At 32.8% G+C, this 20,997-nt stretch overlaps 4 protein-coding genes across 6 annotated transcripts in view; all 4 read left to right on the plus strand.

Annotated features, from left to right (window-relative positions):
* LOC111700038 (protein FAM102B-like) lies at window positions 1-11,507 on the plus strand. 3 transcript variants are annotated; one of them, XM_023470852.1, is made up of 14 exons: window positions 1-173; window positions 3,815-3,846; window positions 3,982-4,026; window positions 4,542-4,604; window positions 5,222-5,265; window positions 5,784-5,863; window positions 6,124-6,266; window positions 7,204-7,292; window positions 7,624-7,698; window positions 8,203-8,272; window positions 8,897-8,994; window positions 9,793-9,859; window positions 10,341-10,428; window positions 10,940-11,507. In XM_023470852.1, the coding sequence occupies exons 3-14, from the start codon at window positions 3,988-3,990 to the stop codon at window positions 11,041-11,043; spliced, it is 960 nt and encodes a 319-aa protein (XP_023326620.1). In that variant the 5' UTR covers window positions 1-173; window positions 3,815-3,846; window positions 3,982-3,987; the 3' UTR covers window positions 11,044-11,507. The 3 variants fall into 3 exon arrangements, with proteins under 3 accessions (XP_023326620.1, XP_023326621.1, XP_023326619.1); XM_023470853.1 differs by having other exon boundaries at window positions 1-161; XM_023470851.1 differs by lacking the exon at window positions 1-173 and adding an exon at window positions 1,647-3,152.
* LOC111700036 (26S proteasome regulatory subunit 4) overlaps window positions 9,238-20,997 on the plus strand; it is a 25,974-nt gene continuing 14,214 nt past the window's right edge. The window contains exons 1-2 of the mRNA XM_023470848.1: window positions 9,238-9,243; window positions 11,312-11,316. The gene's annotated coding sequence lies outside the window, so the exon portion shown is untranslated. The remainder of the gene's footprint in view (window positions 9,244-11,311; window positions 11,317-20,997) is intronic.
* LOC111700039 (F-box only protein 7) lies at window positions 16,926-19,324 on the plus strand. The gene is made up of 5 exons (XM_023470854.1): window positions 16,926-17,063; window positions 17,541-17,636; window positions 17,990-18,071; window positions 18,492-18,575; window positions 18,887-19,324. The coding sequence occupies exons 1-5, from the start codon at window positions 16,941-16,943 to the stop codon at window positions 19,213-19,215; spliced, it is 714 nt and encodes a 237-aa protein (XP_023326622.1). The 5' UTR covers window positions 16,926-16,940; the 3' UTR covers window positions 19,216-19,324.
* Window positions 20,341-20,997, plus strand: part of LOC111700040 (proteasome subunit beta type-2) — a 4,155-nt gene continuing 3,498 nt past the window's right edge. The window contains exons 1-2 of the mRNA XM_023470855.1: window positions 20,341-20,449; window positions 20,780-20,882. Coding sequence (XP_023326623.1) covers window positions 20,373-20,449; window positions 20,780-20,882 — 180 coding nt within the window. The 5' untranslated portion in view covers window positions 20,341-20,372. The remainder of the gene's footprint in view (window positions 20,450-20,779; window positions 20,883-20,997) is intronic.

Consider the following 20,997-nt stretch of genomic DNA (forward strand, 5'->3'; position numbering starts at 1 on the left):
AATTCCCAGTATACACACAACAAATTAAAGTACAGACAATTTGTCATAAGATCAAATAAACAATTTAAAGAATATATATAAAAATCTGAGATATTAATGGGATTAAAGTGGAAAATGTGATATTAAAATGTGGAGAATTACATGAAACATTAAATTACATTGTAAGTTAATAGGTAAGTGTATTAATTTTGATTGAAATAAAAATTACAAGAGATATTTTATGAATTAATTTTTATACTTAAAGTAATGATCAAAACATTTCCTAATTGTNACCCAATTCACAACGATACATAGTTCAGGCTAAAATATTTTTATTTAAAACTGCATAATTGCATTTTAATGTGTACGGTTGTAGTTATTTAGTAAACCAAAACATAAGTATAAATTTTCATAAAAGTCTGTCTTTAATGGAGCTGTCTTTCACTCCAGAAGCTACCTCTTCTATACAGAGTGTCCCATATCATATTAGATTATCTCCAGTCTTTAACGCCAAAATACGCACATAATACTCGAAAAATCTAGCATTTACTGCAAAAAAAATTCTATTAGCCTTATTAAATTTTTCTAAATGATTAATTCTTCTTAAATTTTCTGATTTTTCCCCCAAATCGTAATTTAGACCCATTGATGCGGTCTTATTTGATGTGGGACACCCTGTAGTATCTTCTAAGATCCTAGTAATCTTAAATGTCTGTCATCAAAGTTTGTAAGTTCTTAGAGAAGACGTTTTGGATTTACCTTCCAGGGCGTACTATCGAGCTGTAGCTTAGGGCCGGAGGGCACTTTTTGCACCACCTTTGAGAGGTTGTGCCCCCCCCCCTAATAACCCATTTTTGAAATAAATATTGATTGATTTTTTATCTTTATTAAGGAACCTTACATCTTTCATACTTAGGATTTGCTTGGTTTAGAACATATATTTGTTGATTATTTATCACGGGGTGCCGAATTTTTGTGAAATCCTTCCCCCTTTCAAAAACATTTTTTCCCCTAGAAATTATATACGTTTGCTCAGAGCGGCAACACAAGTTTTATTTGCTGAAGAATCAAAAAGGGTAAAAACAAGCCTTTTGATGTCCAGTTTTTACCCTCCTCCAGTTCATCAAAAATTATTTTTTCCTACAGAATAAAATGTTGGGTTTTAATTGCTGAATTTTTGGGTAAAAAGAATTTAAAGGATGAAAAACTGGCCTTTTATTGTCCAATTTGTTTTTTTTTCAGACCACCAAAATATTTTTTTTTCACAGAAGAAGAATAAATGTGCGCGGAGCGCCATTATTTTTTTAGGCCGTTACTATCTGATTTTTTGTGTAAATAATATTAAAAAGAATGAAAAAACTTGTCTTTTAATGTCAAAGTTTTCATTGTCCACATCATATGAAATCATTTCATAAATGAGGCCTCCCTATGCGTGCCCCCCAGGGGGGGTCGTGTACCCAGTGCCACTCCCCCCCCTTGTGCGCCCCTGCTCCCATCATTATAAAATATACATATAAATGTCCTGGCGGCGGTGCTCGACCCCCTGGTCTGTCTTTGCTGCAGAGCTCGGACAAGGAATTGTCTTTCAAATAATATATATATCGACGTAAAACTTGTAAATTACGTTAACTTGTATCATAGCTATCTAAAATAAATTAGTTGATACAGAGACTTCACTTTGATTACTGCGAGAGAGTAATTGTGTCCTTGTTATAAACGAATGGGTTGAAGATTGTGTCCCAGATGAGGCATTGATAGTATATGAGATCTTGTCCTAGTTGAGACATTGATAGCTCAAGATTGTGTCCCAGTTGAGGCATTGATAGTAATTACGAGATCATGTCCTAGTTGAGGCATTTCTGGCTCAAGATCGTGTCCCAGTTGAGGCAAAGATAGTTGTGTGCTTATGTCTATGGAGGGACATTGATAGCTGATCGCGCCCATTAGTTTGGCGTTGACCGATTATGTGCTTGTGTCCATCTAGACGGGTATAAGATTGATAGCTAAGTGAAACTGAATTGTACCTGGATAGTTACGGATTCAAGAGCAGTTTATGGAGTAGGGCATTTATTACATAGTCTCTATAGAAGTGTACTGTAGTCTCTATAGAAGTGTGCTAAAGTCTCTATGGAAGTGTACTGTAGTTTCTATAGAAGTGTACTGTAGTCCCTATAGAAGTGTACTGTAGTCACTATAGAAGTGTTATGGAAGTGAACTGTAGTCTCTATAGAAGTGTATTGTAGTCTCCATAGAAGTGTACTGTAGTCTCTATAGAAGTGTACAGTAGTCTCCATAGAAGTGTACTGTAGTCTCCATAGAAGTGTACTGTAGTCTCCATAGAAGTTTACTGTAGTCTCTATGAAAGTGTAATGTGGTCGATAGAGCTCATTAATAAACTAGAAGTATAACTTGAAATTTGTCTTGCTTCTGATTTGAAACCTAAAAGTTAGAGATCAAGTCTTTTTGTACTTATTATACTCATTCTTATCATCAAATTGTATTGAATCATACATCTAAAAAGGATTAAGTACGAATGGAACAAAAAGTTGAGATTTAATTGAGGGGCGTACTCAGAAATTTGTCCAAGGGAGGGGCTTAATTTTTTTCCATGGGGGAGGGGGCTTAGAACCCCCTTGGAAACCATAGATTCTACTGATCCGGGGGGAGGGGGGCTGAGCACCATAACCCCCACCCTGAGTACGCCTCTGTGAGAAGTTTTTTCTCATTAATCCAATTTATTCTGGGACTTGATAAACGCTTGGGAAACCCTCTTCCTTGAATATTTTTACACATTTAACCACATACACGCACTTATTTGTTAATACGCATATTATGGAGTTTACAGGTAGATTGTAATACGTCTTACTACAGTTTTGCATATTTTCTTTTTATAAAATTAAGACATAAGTTCGATTAATTTCCCCCCGCCTCTCCTTCTTTATATCTGTAAAAATATATTTTATTTAAAACACTGAAATACTTAAACTTGGTTGGGATTTCCTGTTCTATTATCTTCTTTTTATCTATCTATCTATCTATCTATCTATCTATCTATCTTCCATCTATTGAAGTAATTATTCCACTCAGTTGAGTTCAATACACATTAGTTAGACAGTTTTAAGAAATGGATATGTTAAGACGACAAAGCAGTTTGATAAACATTGAAGGAAAAGGTGAAGATTTTATGTATACAGAACCGCCTAGTTACTAATTAAAGGGAGTGTAGATGTAATTTCTAGTTTCACTCCAATTTTAGAGTGGCTTGTCGGATTAGCGACCGTGCAACGGTCCCCTTTAAAGCCTATTTTGATCAATAATAAATAAGATATCTTTGATTGTCTATCTGAAAATTGATTATTTTAAATTGTGCCTCCTTTTAAAGAGTGATTGCAGATTTATTGCTGCCAAAACAATGGATGATGTTAGTAGAATAAAACACTTCTCAAGCTAGAAACACGATGATATCTTCCACATTATTGATCAGATAAAGGTTTAATGGGTACCCTTGTGATCGCAAACTGTCGTTTTTAAAAGAAGGATAATTTGAAATTATTCGAACATGTTATTGATATTGACGAGGATACGGAATCAACTCAAAATTCACTCTTAATTAAAAAACTAAACTTTTCTTTTCTTTATTTTAGAAAAATCATTACTTAACACTAATATTAAATCATGTTTTAAAATAAAGTTTAAAATAATAAGTGTTAAAAGTTATTTAGTCACAAATTTAGAATTGATTTAAATATTGAAAAAGGGCGTTTATAATTGTTTTACATGTTAGGTAATGTTAAAAATTAAAAAAGAACAAATAATAAATTTATTTTCATTTTAGGACCCCTTCTCTCCCCTCTGACCATCGTTAAGGTAAAGCATAATTTAAATTAAAAAAGAACATTCTTAGAAAGAAAATTGTAACGCAAGAAACATGAGTCTAATATTGAATGTTTATGACTATCTTTGGAATTTTTTTAAAGATGCTTATTTTCAAATGTTTGTCAGGAGAGTATGGCTTTCATCATTAAAAAGAAAAGATACAAGTTTCAGGTAAAATTTTATTTTGAATTTTAAAAGTTTTTTTATTTTCAAAATTTTTTTATTTGTGCTCAATGGTATATGATTTTGAAATTTGGACATTATGCAGCAAGTTTTTTAATACTTTTTAATACTTTTTGATGCTTTTACCCAAAAATTTATTAATTTTCCCTTATAAATCAATTATTTTCCACCAATTCAGCAAATAAAAGACTAAACATTTTTTGCCGCTCCGCAAACATATATCTAACGTCTAAGGAAAATATGATTTTCAAAAAAAGGGGGAGATTATTTTCAAGAAAAAATACACCCCTGATGGACTAGTTAAACAAAATTCTAATTAAATTGACAAGTAAAATTTTCCTTTTTATTGTTAAAGGGAAGTTAGATAACTTAATTTTCATAGTCTAATTTTAATGTAAATCTAGAATATATATAGAAAACACTATTTTAAATATTTACCGTACCGAAACCACCAAAAATGAAAGGTGGCCACGAAAATTTTATTTTTAGTGTTAAGTTTTTAGGCTGAACTAATTTTGAACGATCTAACAGAAGTTTCTTTTGGAAAAGCTATTCTGTTTGCAAAGGTAATTGATAATTAATTTTAAAATCTTTCTTACTGATTACAAATAATCTAGTTCTAATCTAAATATAAGTTTGGCTTTTCTCTTTGTTTTTATGTCTGCCTGTCTTTGTCCAATAAATGAAAATCCGCGAAATTTTTTTTAGTAAATAATATTGACAACTTCAAGAGTGCAACAGTTTAAAGCTGAAAATGTTAATCTAAAAGTCTAGTATTATACCAAACCATTCTCTTCTTGGTTCTAATTAGGGTTTCAAGCGAAATGGGGAAATTTTCCTTTTTGCGACATTGCGCTTTAATCTGTTTCGTAATAGAATTGCAAAAATTCCACAAAAAAAGAGAGAATTTTAGAGAAAAAAAAATAGCAACCATTGAGGGGGGGGGATAGATTACACCACTAAGATCATATCCCCAGAGAAGTGATAAGGATCTGGTAACTTTTTTGTCCCAGTTTAAAAAAGGCATATTTATCGATTTTCCGACTTACTACTTACTTTTTTATATCTGCCGAAACCCTGCAAACATTTTTACTATGCAGATTTTGAGATTTTGATTAACAGACCGGGGAACTGATTGATAATAAATAAAATTGAATAAATCCTAATTTTTTTCAACTTTTAGGTCCGGCAGTTAGATGGAGGAAGCTTTACTGCACTTTCTAAAAGGAAAAATGATGTCAAAACAAAACTCATAAAATGTTTTTGGTTATTTGATGATAAGTTTTGTTAAGATCAGTTGTTGCATTTCGTTTTTAATCTTTTTTTGAGAACATTTGTCTTTCCTACCTTCTGCCGAACATTGACCCTGAGAGAAAAATATGCAAAAAACGGCAAAAAAACTAAAACGATTAAAACCACTAGCTATAGTTGGGATCTTTTCTGTTGGATACTCATAATCCCAATCGTTTGATCTCGATATCTATTGTAAGCACTTTAAATTTGAGGATCAAAGGTATCCATAAAAAACTATACTTTTCCAATACATTATCTTCACTTTAGTTATTCTTACCCTGATCAAAGCTTCCTACAACCCCCGACTGGGTACGATTACCATGCAGGATGTCGAATAAAGATTTAATTAATCTGCAGATTAAGAAAAGTTCGTTATCACCTATTGATATCGATATGCACAATACAAGAATGCCCAGCTATTTATTCAATGTTTTGACAGCGTTACTTCTAAGGATGGAGGTATCAAACCACACAGTCAAATATGATGAAAAGTTTCAGTTCCCCTGTAAAATGAATGCCAATTCCAACACAGGTGCTTAATATGAAAAATCTTAGGGGGTCTGAGTTTCAGTTTGAAAGGATAAAAAAATGAAAATAAAAAAAATTTATAGACATTTTTCCCCCTCAAATTTTGAATAACACCCAAAAATTACACTTGTATAATTTCAATAAATCTTGATGATCTAAGATTTGAAAAGTTGACTTATAAATTCTGTAAGAACAAATCAGGCTTTGTATGAAAGTTTGTTTTTGTACAAGATTTTTTAATAATACCTTTTTTTGTCATTCTAGGAGTGTTGGAGAGCTGTAGATGTCGGGTTGGAATAAGAAAGGAGGAGAAGGGGGGGAAAAACTATAGAAAAATTGGATTTGTGGATGTAGACCTAGCTGAATATGCTGGAGCAGGGCCCAGCACACAGAGATATATACTACAGGTACACACAGGGGTAGATATTTTTAAGAAATAACCCTCCCACCCCACCCGAGGGAGGGGGGGATGATTTTTGAAGATTTCAAAATCAAGATTCAAGTTTTTTTCAATTTCAATTTATTGATTTTCCCAAAAATTTTCCCAAAATCTTATATTTTCCCAATTCAGCGAATAAAACCCTGGGCCTGAACATACCTAACTTTTGGAAAGAAAATATGTTCATAAGAGGGGGGTGGGAGGGGGAATGATTTTTAACAAGATATTACACCCCTGCAGGTAGACACAGGGGTAGATATTTTCTTGACAAATTAACCTCCTCCCCCTGCCCCCTCAATATTATGTATGCATGTAGGGTTATATACGCTAATTTGGGAAAAACATTATTTTTATGAAAAATAAACGAAGTTTTGGATACAATGTGTCAGATTGCCAGGGGTAATGCAACATTTTTTGTACGAGTGTACGTGACTGCAGGGGTGAATACCGTGGTCAGCATATATATCTATACAAAAATGTTTTTTAAACAATTTATTTTTACATTCAGATTTTTTAACAAATTTTTTTCTCCTACTGTTATATCTTCTACATAAATTTGTTTTCTGTGACTCTCTTTTAGATATCCGCATTCTAATCTCTTGTAGAGAAGAAAAAAATGCATTTTGACGCATATCCATACAAAAAAGTTTACTGAAATGGTGATATAATACAGAGGCTGACATACCAACAGTGTAAATACCAATGAATTATCAGTTGTAATTGTATAATATCACCATTTTAATTAACGGCACTGTATGGATAAATATGCTGACCGACTACTGTACATAAGTTGTACAACACAGAACAAGACAAATTTTCAGTATTATTACTTTGTTTCTTTTATCAGTACTTGTGTTATGCAAAATATCATTTTTACTTTTTTAATATTTGTTTTCTCAACTTAGGCCTATGATCAGCACCACAGACTAGACAACTCTATGCTTCAAATAACATTAAATATCACTTTAAAAGAGGGAGATCTCGTCTTTCAAAGGTAACCATTAAACCAATTACTCTAACAAAACTGGGATAAATCCATGTATCCGCCCCTTGGTACCCCATCTATCATGATATAATTTGGAGGCCCCTGACGTTAAAAACCCTTTTTCATTGACAATTTACCGTTTTTTCAGTGTTAAACCAAGCTTTCAATTTAACAATTCATGAAAAAACATGATTTAGCCCCCATACTCCAATTCTATGTCGTCTATCTTTCTATCTATCTATCTATCTATCTATCTATCTTATCTATCTATCTATCTAATCTATCTATCTATCTATCTATCTATCTATCTATCTATCTATCTATCTATCTATCTATCTAGGCCCCTGACTAGACAGCAACCTATTCTACTGCCTGGAGAAGAGGATGCAGCTTTAGCTCTCTCAGTTAATACAAGGTTAATACTCTTTCAATTTTAACTTTTAATTCTTGCTTTATCTGTGGCATTTTCTCTTCTTAAATGATCAAACAACAACAAATAAAATTTAAATAATTCATCGATTTGAAAAATCTAAATTCTTTTAAATTCTGTCTTTCCATAAACCTGCCCTTGGATCATGTGAGTTGCCACAATATAATTGGGCCTGATCGGTTCAGCCGTTTTGACGTTTATTGGACACAAACAGACAAAGTTTATATCGATGACTACAACTTAAACTAAAAAATTACGAAAATACATTAAAAAAATTATTTAAGTTTTAAAAACTCGAAATCTAAAAAATATCGTAAAAAATTTGTATTTTTAAAATAAATAAATATTTTTGAAGTAATCAATTAAAAAGTCTACGCAATGGATATAGAATTCAGCTGCTGATGCTGAGTTCTAACAGATTTCTATTAAAATACTGAGCGATAGAAAAAAATAACAACATTATAATATTATTGATTTTTCTTTTTCTAGAACAATGTTGACGCTATCTGATCTTGCCCAAGATACTACTCATACCCGCAATTCATCATCAACCTCTCAGGTGCACAGATCATCAAACTAAAGGGACTGTAAGCGTAATTCCAAGTGACCCTACACGCAAAGATGGCAATGTCCGATTCACAACGGTACCCGTAAAAGCTATGTCTGATCTAGAAATTAATGTTTATACTTTAGAAAACTTTTGATTTTCATTGTTATTATTATTATTAACAATCAACCTTCAGACAAAGTACAATGAACTGTAGGTTGAAATATAATGAAAACAGGGTTGAGCTCTTCCACTTGCCCTGGTCTACATGGGATCTTGTGGTTCAGATCTGGCCTGAATTTTTTAGGATTCAATGTGTTTTAACCTAGAAAAACGACAATATCATCCACATTTTTGATCAGATAAAGGTTACTAGAGTACTGTTGTGAATCGGGTATGTATTTCTTTCAATGGAAGGTTACTTTAAAAAATTAAGCTTTCATTCCCTTTTAATTTTCAATTTATTATCTACTTATTGCAATTAATGAATTGTTGCGTGTGTGTGTGTGGGGGGGGGGGGGTTTTCTGGTCCACAACCAGAATCAGAATTTACCCTAACAATCAAATTATAAAATTATGCCAATTAAAAAAAAATTGGATAGTCAAATATATTTTAAGTATTTATCTATATTCTAGCCAAGTCAGACCGGTTCTGTTGGCTATTCATCCCAGTGTTCTGCAACAGTACCTGGTGCACATTCAAGACAAAGCTCAGCTGACAGCAGTCATGCCAGGTGGGTTAGTCTTCGAAACTCGAAATTTACGAAAATGTCAAAATACGCGTTACAATTTTTTGTTGCAAATAATATCAAAAAGAGATGTATCTAAAATTCGCGGAAGTGGTTTATCTAGAATTTGGAAACCCTAGCTAGTTCAGGTTTATTTTTAGATATAAACTAGAAGGATTAAAATCTTAAGATTAACAAAAAGTGGAGATCAAGCATTGATCTCGATATTCGCAATTCTAAAGTTTTCACTTCTAAGTCATGATAAGATAATAATTAGTTTTAATGTTTCTGAAACAGGATTAAAAACCAAAAATTCCTAACCACAATTTTATTCTGTGTAAATAACAGANGGGGGGGGGGTTTGGGGTATCATTGTGAATTGAAAAAATTTAACCCACTCGGACAACTTTTTTTAACGTTATTAAAATCCCAGAATAACAAGATTTAAATAGATATTTTGCTTTCAGGACGCTTCGTGCTCCTTTCCTAGCAAACATTTCAGTTGTTAACCGTTGCTCCTCAAGTTGCCATTTTTCTTTGTAAATCTTAATTTACTTACTTTCCCAGTATCGGGTCAAGAGGCTTCTTATCTTAAAGCTAATTATAATTTCACGGCTTTTTCTGTTATAATGGTGCAGTTTCAAAAACAATAAACGTAGACATTTTTTTTCAATTTTTATTTTTATTTTATTGTCCATAAACCAGAATAAATTTGGGTCCGATTAGTTTAGCCGTTTTGATTATTTACAAACCAACAAACAGACAAACAAGTGAAGTATTTATAAATAAATATAAATGTTAAAGGAACCTGAGTGCTGGTTCTGCCGATACAGGTTTCTGTGGTTCCATGGAGAAGGAGAAAAGGAAAAAGGTAAAATATTGAAAAATTTTAAAACTGAAAAATTAAAAAAGTGAAAAAGTGAAAAATTGAAAAATTGAAAAATTAAATGATTGAAAAATTGAAACATTTGAAAAATTGAAACATTTGAAAAATTAATGTCATCAAAAAGTTAAAAAAAAAAAAATACGATAAAAACTTATGAAATTAAGATAAAAAAAGAAAAAGTAAAATGTGTTGGACGTTGATCATCAGAGATCGAAAAAAAAAGTGCAACGATGATTTTAATTTAATTTTGGATGCAGAATGGTAAACGTTTTGGATTAAAAAAAACTTTGGGTATTTTATTACATGTTTTAAGGAAATTAAAGGTAGAGGAAATGAAACTGTTTTGCCAGAAAGAATCGATTATTTTGAGGGTAAAACAGGCGTAGTTGTGTTCATAATTCCAAACTTTGAGGTATTTTCAAACCGGTGAAAAGTCCCTTTTCAGACAAAATTTATAATTTTTTAGAGAATCGATTCCGGGCGAGTGGATCCCCAGGATGTAATTAATGAATTAATGGAAGATTTACATTTAGATTCTTCAACAGCAACTGAAGGTATTTATTAGTTTTCATCTTTGGATCTTGATCTGCCAAGATTCGGATTCAAGTTTTGTTACAAGAACAAAATGTTAAAGGATTTTTTACCTTTGCTGGAAAATTGGAGGAAACTAGTTTTTCTCATTCTCTTCTTGTTCATTAATCAATTTTTTTCTCGAGGATTTGACCAATCAGAGATCGATTCAGGAAAGCAACAGATTAACTCTGGCGACCCTTTTTTTAGACGAAAATATAAATCACTAGGGATGAATCTTTATTTACGAGCATTTTCCTTGATACATGGGGACCCATAGAACTGTGAAATTGGAAAAAAACTTTTAAAATTAAGTTAAGATTCTAAATAAGCCAACCAAACACAATAATTGTGCAGTGCACACAAAACTATTTCACGTAATAAGATGATGTTAAGTTACTGTCTAACTGTCGTCTTCCTGCTCCGCATCTGTGTGGGCCCTTTTTCTTCACAATGTAGAGCTTCATAATTATACTTTAAATTGTTTATGTTTAGGTTCCCAGGGTTTACAGTTGTACCTGGGCCCTCACGGCGAGGTTCGGTTTGACCAGCCCAAACTTAATTCCCAGTTCAAACCTGTTCTCATTGACAAGAGATAGTCGGAAACCAGTTTAAACCTGTTCTCACGGACAAGAGATAGTCGTAAACCAGTTCAAACCTGTTCTCATTGACAAGAGATAGTCTTAAACCAGTTTAAGCCTGTTCTCATGGACAAAAAAGACCAGGTTATCCTGAAGCACAGGATTGTTAGATTTATTTTTGTTTCTGATTTCCTGGAATTGTTTTCATGAATGTATCCAGAAGTCACCAGTCAGTACAGTGGTCAATTCTTCAAAAATCATTGAAAATAAATGACTTGTGGAATAGAAAAGGTGTGTACATTAAGTAGCTCCGGAAAAGAAACCTTGCCTTTATACTTCGAAGAAAAAAAGGAAACATTAACTAGCAAGTTCCGGATTTACTGTTTGTCTTAAAATATATAATTTTCTCTATTAATAAATAAAACCTCTCGGAAATCAAGATATCACTGAAATATTGTAAATCCCAACCGATAAAGTAAAAAGTAACTAACTCTCTTTGCTTATTTGTACATATTTTTGCAAACTGGATTTACCAGCAGAGACGTACACAGTTGTGGGGGGGGGGGGCTATGGGGGCTTAACCCCCTACCCATCCTGGAAAAATGAAATCCATCGTTTATAAGTGGTTTTCAGGCTCAAACGAACGCCGAGTCCCCCGCCTGGACAGAAAAAAAAACATTTTAGCCCCCCCCCTGGACAAATTCCTGTGTATGCCCCTGGTTCCCACCATTTGCTCCCGTGTACACTGTACAGCACATGTTATGCTCTCTTTGTTAATTAAAGGGACTGTCGACCTCGACCAAATTTAATTTAATTAAAAATTTCCAAGCACGATTCACAAGGATACCATCCAATCTTATGTCCGAGCAAACATGATTCATGTTCTGTTTTCTCTCTGAAAATTGACTATTTCTAATGTGGTTTCCTGTAAAAGTGACTTGTGGAGTGAATTCATCTAGCAGAGAAACTCAGGAAAACAACTTTATCTTTTTGACAGAAAATCTGATAAATGGCTAAAGGGTACCCTTGTGAATCGGACATGTAACGCTTTAAGTTAAGTTTTACGTGAAATTAGGTTGATTGTTCCTTTTAGAGACAAAATGAGTCTGATCAATGTCGATCAATGCTAAATCTGAGATTAGTGTGTGCGGTCAAACATTTCTACATTTCTACAACAAGTTTCATTAACATAGCGAATTAAAATTTTTTTTTCATTTTTATTTTAAACTTTGATTTGAGTTTTTGCGTCAGGCATTTTGCCAGTTCTATATTCAACTCGAGTTTATCGCAAGTCATTTATACTAGTTTAAAAGGACTGTAAGCATTATTTCAAATGACCCTCCATGCAAAGATAACAATACCCAATTCACAACGATACCCTTGAAACCTTTATCTGATTAATAATGTGGAAGATCTTTTTTAGTTTAAAAGTGTTCAATTCTGATAATTCCTTTTTGTATGTTTACTTGCACTAGAAATGCCCAATTCACTTTTGTAGAGAAAACACAATTTAAAAAATCACTTTTAAAATTATAAACATTGATATCCAATTCATACTTGATCAAACAAAGGTTTAAGGGTACCATTGTGAATCGGGATTTGCAATCTTTGCCTGAAACCACGCGTACAGGCCCTTTAATCTATAAAGTAACAAATCAAAACACTAACAAAGCATTTGTCACCATTCAATGAAATTATTAAGTGTGAAAATTTATGCAAAAATTGAAATTAAAGCGTATTGGATATTTAAACTTGGTTTGAGTTCTATCTCATTCATTGCGTTATTCTCTGTCGTTATATTATGTTAAAAAACAAAGCATTTTTACACTCCTCCCCCCCTAATTCTTTTTGTGTTTCGTATTAAAACCTTACCTGCCGAATTAAAGTCGTCACAAAAAATCTAAAATTTGAAGTAAATTATACGGACTTTCTATTCTCCCATATCATAAAACACAATCATCTTTTACTATTTTTACCTCAATATAAAAAAACTATTTTTTTTTAAAGAGGGCAACCCAAGAAATTTTGAACTGCTTTAATCTTTTTCCTATAAGAAAGTATTAGTATTTTTAAATATAAAAATCGTCATGAAAATTGTGCAATTTTTATGCCCACTGTATTTTTTAATCTAAGCAATTTTTTCACCATTCTCATCTATGGTAAATCATATTTTTATATATATTTTTTAGTGTTACATGTAGATAGTGCCATTTTTGTGATTGTAAACATAAAACATTCACCCCCGAGGTTTCCCCCTAAACTGTGTTTTTCTTTTCAAAATTGTTTTCAAGATGAGTGTGTAATGTTTCGGGAGGGGGGAGTTATTTAATAAAGTGAAAAGGTATTCTTTATTTTAGTGCATTCCCAGATTTTTGAAATATTTTATCAATAATTGGAAGAAAAATATTGAGAAATCCACAAAAATATTAGCGCAAATTGGCAAGTTTAAAACATCTGCCGATAATTCGAACATAATCATTTTATTTTACCTTTTTTTGTTCCGGTTTTTCGATTTCTCACTAAACTTCTGAAAGATCATTTAGTTTGCCGAGGAAAAGGATTTTTTAGTTTTTTTTTTCTAGAGTTATAAATGTTTTTAGATTTTATTATAAAAATTATGATTATTTTGTTTAAAGCAGCGGAAATCATTGAATTAAAAATTATTCAATATTCAATATTCAATATTCAATATTCAGTTTTATTGTTGGTTGAAAAAGAATGTTGAATTGGAGCATTACACATTCCTCAAGTTTGCTAGTATTGTTGTACTAACTCCAAGTGTACTAGTGTACTGCTGTGTGTACATAAACACTGTAAAATAACATTTATGTATCACTATGTCTAGTCAATATAAATTCAATGTATTATATTGTTATTTTATTTATTCTCTATTTATTCTATGGATTGGAAACAGACTTAAAGGGTAACCGACATTTTTTTGTCCCCCCGTTAACTTCCCCCCCCCCAAGGGCGTATCAGTGCCCCCCTAGAACTCGGAGCTTTCCCACTTTTCAAATCTTAAACTCAAGACTGAAGAAAGTCCGAATGAAAAATCTATTTAGAATGCACATTCATCCTAATGTTTGGCTTGGCTTGAGTTTGGAGGTAGTAAACGATAATTTTTTTTTTTTTGGGTGGGGGGGGGTTAATTTACATAATTCATTGCACCGCTGTTTTGTAATCTTTCTTTTTATTAAAAACTGGCTGAAGTGCTAGGCGTTGCCCGTGGAATTTAAAAATCGAATTAAAACAAAAAACTTTTACAAGTCATAATTATCTTCTGGACCTTTGTCCTTTTTTCATCTCATAGAATTTAAGATTAAGTCAGGTTTTTCATTTTCAAAAATATCTTTTACTATCTTTAGTTTAAATACAAATTATCACTAACATAACAGCATAATAAAGTCGATTTTTTAGAAACAATGTTTTTCTTCTGCTAGTTAGCTAGATAGGACATGTAAGGTAATTGGACTGTATATGTACCTTTAAAGTATGTATCTTATACTTAGGCCTGATATCCAAGAAGCCAAATGTGTTGAATTTACAGTTCAAATTTTGCCCCCCCCCCTTAGGAGCTCCTAGGGGGGGGGGCAAATTTTTTGGCGCTTCGCACAAATTTCGCCCTCCCTACAATTATTTCTGTATACGCCTAATTGCCCCCCCCCCCTGGCCCTTTAGTTGCCTATATTTTCTTCAATATCAATTTGTTCTCTTTGTAGTCCACTGCATCATTAATTCAAGGACTTTATATTACTAGCTCGGGAACCCAGCTTTGGTTTGAAACTAAGCTTTCTCATTAAAAGTCAAACTTACTCAATATAGAATTTTAAATCCAACCAACTAAGAATTTACGTGGTTTTACTGCAAGTACCCCAATTAAATTTTAGGTAAATCGGTCAAGGGGTTTTAATTAATTTAATTCGTCTACTAGAGTTGAAAATTTGTTTGTTAATAGGGTTTACATACGCAAAACTGTTGCGCAATTCTTGCGAAAGAAAGCGCAAATTTTTGCTTTCGTTGCACTACACTATATATAACGTACACAACAGCACTATTTAATTTTAAAGTCAGCTTTTCACAACCCGGTTTTTAGGCTATTTGAACAGGACATTTAAACGAAATAAAATAGAATAATTTTGAAATGAACTAATTAAAAATGAATAAATTACAATTAACACATTGGCATCATTACTGAACAATTCATGACCACTGTTAATTAATACAATATATAGGGATTAACGAGTTTATGTCTGTCCAGGGAGTCCAGGTCCTAGCCGCTAACAGCTAACCTAGCCCTCAAAAATTCAAGATTGCATTATATCATTTATTATTTTTTGTGTGTGTACAGTATAGGATGTTCCACGAAACATGACAGTTCAGCAGTTTTGAAGCTTCTTCTACCATAAACTATAGTCTTAACAGTCATTTTCGCATTTTGCAGTTCACTTTGAAATGAATTTTCGTATATAATATGACTACCATATAGTATTTACTATTAAATTTTCTTTGGTACAAATTATGAAAGAAGACATTTTTAACATGTTCACCAAAGCTGTCATGATGACTGCAGATACACTTAAAACTGGGAGGTTGTTTATAATGAATTAAAAAAAATAGTTCAATTGAACAAATATTTTTTAAAAAGGACTAAAGTCCTTTCGAACGTTAGTCCAAGTGAATATTAGTCAAAACGAATGTTAGTCCAATCGATCCTTAGTCCAATTGATATGATACTCATTTGGTTTATCGATTGGTTTCGCCCTCGATACGACGTCGTCTTTTATTTTTGTAACTACAGTCAAATAAACTACGGAGCATTATCATGATTCGTGCGCCGCCGGTGACTTGCAGATCGGCTGAACAGGAATTAAATATCAAACTTGAATGAAAGTGCTTCGAAAAGTTACTAGTTAAATTTTATTGAAAAATTAGAGGCGGTTTTTTGATCTGTTTCAAATAAATAATTTAGCAATGGAGACCGAAGATCCTGAGTGGAAGGAAGAATTGCTGAATTCGTCGGATATTCAGAACACCGACGAATATCTCTCCGTTGTGCTTCATGCATTTATGCTGGAATTGGGATTTATAAACAAGGTAATAATCTGTAAAAGACGAATTCCGAAATTAATAGTTTTTATTGTTAAACTCAAATCCGGATCAAATACTGGGAAGGTTGTGAAACCAGCTCAACCACCTTTAATAGGTAAACTTCTCAAGAAACCACCTACTCTAATATCCTCTCTACACCTACACTCAACACTGATCAGTCCTGATCTTAGAGAACCTCGAGACTTGAGGGTAACTCCTGTAGAGGATGGGGTTTCTCTTTAAATCATTTGTATCGGAAAATATAGAAAAAAAGAGGATCATTGATTAATCCACTAATTAATTAATCTTTGTCAATATATAGTTAATATATATCAAATTTCATCCACTTCTAAAATATATAATTTGTTTGAAGAATGGAGAAGATCGAAATATTATACCTGAGTTTAGAACATCGGCTGGACAAACATTTAAATATTCCTTCAGGTAAGAAATATTTATTAAATGATAGATTATAGGATTGGGCAGGNTGAACTACAGTCATAACCAGATAGACCCGTAACTAATTCACAGATAATCAGACGACTTCACGTTTATATATTTCTGGTAATTTTAAACGTACAATAAAAGCAGACCACATTTTGGAATAGGCAGGACTATTATCGTTTTATCAATTTTATTAGTAAAATTAGATTGTTAAGTCGTCTGATTAATTATAAATTAATTCAGAGTTTCTGGTTACCACTGTATACAAAGAGAAAATGTTCACAATTAAAATAGATGACGGGAGCGAGGCACCCTGAAATCCTAGCGTTAGAAATTTCAGATTCTTCCTTTTTTGTCTATAACTTGTCACAGATATATTTTGAATGTTACTGTGCTTTTATCAATCCAGATTTTTTTTAGTCAAAATATTTGGACTTTACGGTGGAACTTCGTATTCAACAACGATCAGTAAACCTGAAGAGTTCATTCGTCAAAATGCGAGTAAGGTTAGAATTGACTTTTCTCCCCGGCGCCCCCCCCCTTCTGAAACTGGAAAAACTCCAATTTTTTAAAATTATGATAATTGGCCTTTTCTTCGTTCTACAAAATTCTGGTAGGTTTTACAAGTTTTAAAAGTTATTTATTACAAACATTTTTCTCCACTTAAATTTTAACCCTGAGATAAGACATACGCAAAAACGTTTTAATAGCCAAAGTAGTTCAAAAGAAAAACCGAACTATTATCCATTATTTTTTTGGCCGCATTTTTATACATTTCTAGCTTTGGAATCCACCTTTGCCTAGAACTAAACTTCTCTGTAAAACCAACGCAACTAACATTTTAAACCTAAGCTAAAACATTTCCGGGGTTTGACAGAGTTCCAGATCAACATTTGAGGCAAATCTGTTAATGGGTTTGTGAGTTATGATCGGACATACTAACAAACCGAGATTGCTAAGTTTTTATATAGATGTATATTTAGTTTGCTCTACTACATGCAAGAACACTCAGTAGGAAGTTTAAGAATGAAGTTGGGTTTCCACTTTTACAGTCTGCTAGGTTAGCTGCAGGTCTTCAGGTTAGTGCCATCGATCGATTGATTGATTGAATGTTTGGTGTCGGGTGTATTGATTGATTTATGTATGTATTTATAAATTGATATCTGTGTAGTAAGTATTTATTGATTTAAGTGTGGATTGATTGATATACTAATACATTGATTGACGTATTTATTGAATTATTGTTTAATGTATTGGTAAATTGATTGACGTATTGATTGATGTATTGGTAAATTGATTGACGTATTGAATACATTATTGATTGATGTAAAGGTAAATTGATCGACGTATTGAATTAATTATTGATTGATGTAAATTGATGCATTAATTGATTGATGTAGTGATTGATTGATTGATTGATTGATTGATTTAGTGTGGTGGTTTAATATCTCTTCCTCCTGAGATTCTCCTACAGATATTCTACAATCTGGATTTAAAATCATCCATTAATCTTGGTAAGTTAATATTGTTTTCTCATGGTTTAGCCTCCTTTTCACCTTTGAAGGACTGTAAGCGTAATTTCAAGTCACCTTCCGTGAAAAGATGACAATGTCCGATTTACAACAGTACCCTTTGTCTGATCAAATACGAATTAGATATGCATGTTTTTGTTTGACTAATGTTTATTTTTATTTGTGTGTTCTCTGCTAAAGTGATTTGCACATTTCTTGCTGACATGAAGCAATGGGGAAAATTCACAGAAATAAATATTTCAAGTCAGAATAACGGCGTTATCTTCTACATTTTTGATCAAATCAAGGTTTTCCGGATACAACCTGGTATTGCTATCTTTCCATGGAGGAGGGTCACTTAAAATTACACTTACAGTCCCTTGAAATAAATTCCTATACAATTTTTAAAGCATCTTTTATAAGGTCAAACATGTTCGGAGTTGAATATACTAAGCAAGGACTCTTCTATATGGAAAATCTTTCTCAAACGAGACTTCAGTAATCTAGGTTACTACTATTTATAAAATGTTTAATGGGACTGTCGTCATAGTTTGATGTAAGCCTTCATTTTTTAAAAAAGAGATACATGCAATCGCAGGTGCTGTTTTCCAACTTTAATGTTTATTTTTTAGTAATATTGTAATTTACAGTTTTCTCTATCGTATTTCGTCATATTTGATATAAATCAATTAAATTATAAAATATTTTGATATCAACTGGCATGTCCCCCCGCACTATTTTTCTTCATTCATTTACTTATCTATTTTTTAAAAATGATTTATGCAGTACACCCCTATTAACTGTTTCGAAATACCTAGGTGGTGGAGAGGATCCCCGTAATCTTTATATTACTCTTCACAGAAGCAGAACATCAAGATCCCGTCATCCTCCAATCCTCCCTCTCAATCCTCTTAATCCATTCCCGGACCCAGAGTACCCAGACTTTCCGCCCGATCCCTTCAATCCCCCGGGGATTATCGGCGGGGATTATGATTTGTATCCGTTTTTAAATCCAAGAGGAGGATTACGTGGAGGGTTTAGACCTAGGTTTGATCCGCCGGGGCCTAATTTCCCCCGCCGTGGTCCGCCTAGGTTTGGTCCACCAGGCGGTGGAGGGTTTGGAGGCGGGTTTGGTGGATTTTTCTAAGTTGTAAGTTTACTGTTACCAACCTGGGTGCATTTGATGGCTGTGTCCAATTGACGTAGTAAAAATTTAATATATTAATATTGTTATTATTATGGTTGTTATAATTGCAGAAAAGATGGAATGTCTACTAGGGATGCAGTGTAATGACTTTGTCATGGTGGCTGCAGATCAAACTAGTGCAAGGTAAATTTATTTTTTTAATAAAATATCTTTTTTAGTGAGTAAATTTTCCCAAAAAAAATATTTATTTCCCCAGATGTTATTTAAGTTTGCGCTGAGCGTGAAATATTATTTAAGGTTTTTTCCCGCTGAATTCGGTAAAATAGATAATGATTTTTTGGTTTAAAAGTATAAAAAACTAAAATATACACCCCTGAATGTTTTATTAGTTTTGTGAAATGTTTTCTAAACACTTAAGTTATTTTATCCTCCTTTATTATGACATTACTATGATGTTCTTGAAAAAAGGATTTCTCACCTACATGTATATTGTATATTGTATACAATTATAGAGCAACGTTGACAAATGTTTTACATGATGATGGTTCAGTTGCATTCACGTTCATAAGTTATTAACAAATGGGGCGATTTTTGAATCAGTGTGATATTGGCTACTTTGAATTTTAAGGTATCTTTATAAAATGCATATTTTACATGAATCAAATATGGATATCGGAAATGGGTTGCAATGTAAAAAATGTAAAAAATCTGAAGTTAAGTGAATTTTTTGTTTGTTTAAGAAGATAATAAATAATCAGGGAATTTTTTTTGGGGGGGGGATTTTTTGTGCTTATTTTGTTTCAAATTGTCATTGCCCTGTTCCAGATCTATCCTGGTTATGAAGAGTGACAGGAAGAANTTTTCCCTATTAAATGTTATGCAAGGTTATAATTTATAAACTATAGTAATCCTAAAGTTAAAAATGTCGTCATTACTATTATATAAATGTAAACATTAAATTATTAAAGATAATTTTGAAAAATTTTCGTCATGTAAATAATACATTTACGAACCATTTTTATTTATTTATTCCATGGTTTTGCTTAATTTTTGGCGCTACCCGGATCCATATCAACGTTTCCTGATACGGATCCGGATCCGACCAAATGATACGGATCCGAAACGCTGTATGTCTGAAAGGTTAAAATTATTATTTCATGATTATATTTAGGTATGAACTTTCACCCTCCGCTGCTGCAAACTTTACCAGAAGAAATCTTGCAGATTATCTCAGGTAAAGACTTTAACCCGAATCTAGACCCATGATCATATAATTATGTGAGGAGGTCATTATGTGACTGCAGGAGATAAATACCTTGTTGTGTGAAAATGACACCATTTGTAATAAAGGACAATGGCCAAGTAAACAATGAATATTCGTCTAAAGGCATGACTGTGACCATGACCATGGCCATGACCACCACCATGACCATGATCACTACAATAACCACGAACATGGCCATGACCACGACCATGACCACGACCATGACCACGACCATGACCACCACCACGACCATGACCACGACCACGACCATGACCACGACCACGACGAGAGTATTTTTAGGTCCCGGACTCCCTACCAGGTGAATCTACTGATAGCTGGATATGATACTGCCACCCAGCAACCTGAACTCTACCATATGGATTATCTGGCAGCAATGATCAAGGTTCAATCAAATTCTTAATTTTTTACGTCACATAGATTGGAAAATAACTTCGCTATATTTTTTTATATTCCTTTTAGTCCTACAGAAAGTGATCAAAAACTTGAAACAATTTTAA

The sequence above is a fragment of the Eurytemora carolleeae genome, unplaced genomic scaffold, assembly GCF_000591075.1.
Source record: "Eurytemora carolleeae unplaced genomic scaffold, Eaff_2.0 scaffold92, whole genome shotgun sequence".
Lineage (NCBI taxonomy): Eukaryota > Metazoa > Arthropoda > Copepoda > Calanoida > Temoridae > Eurytemora > Eurytemora carolleeae.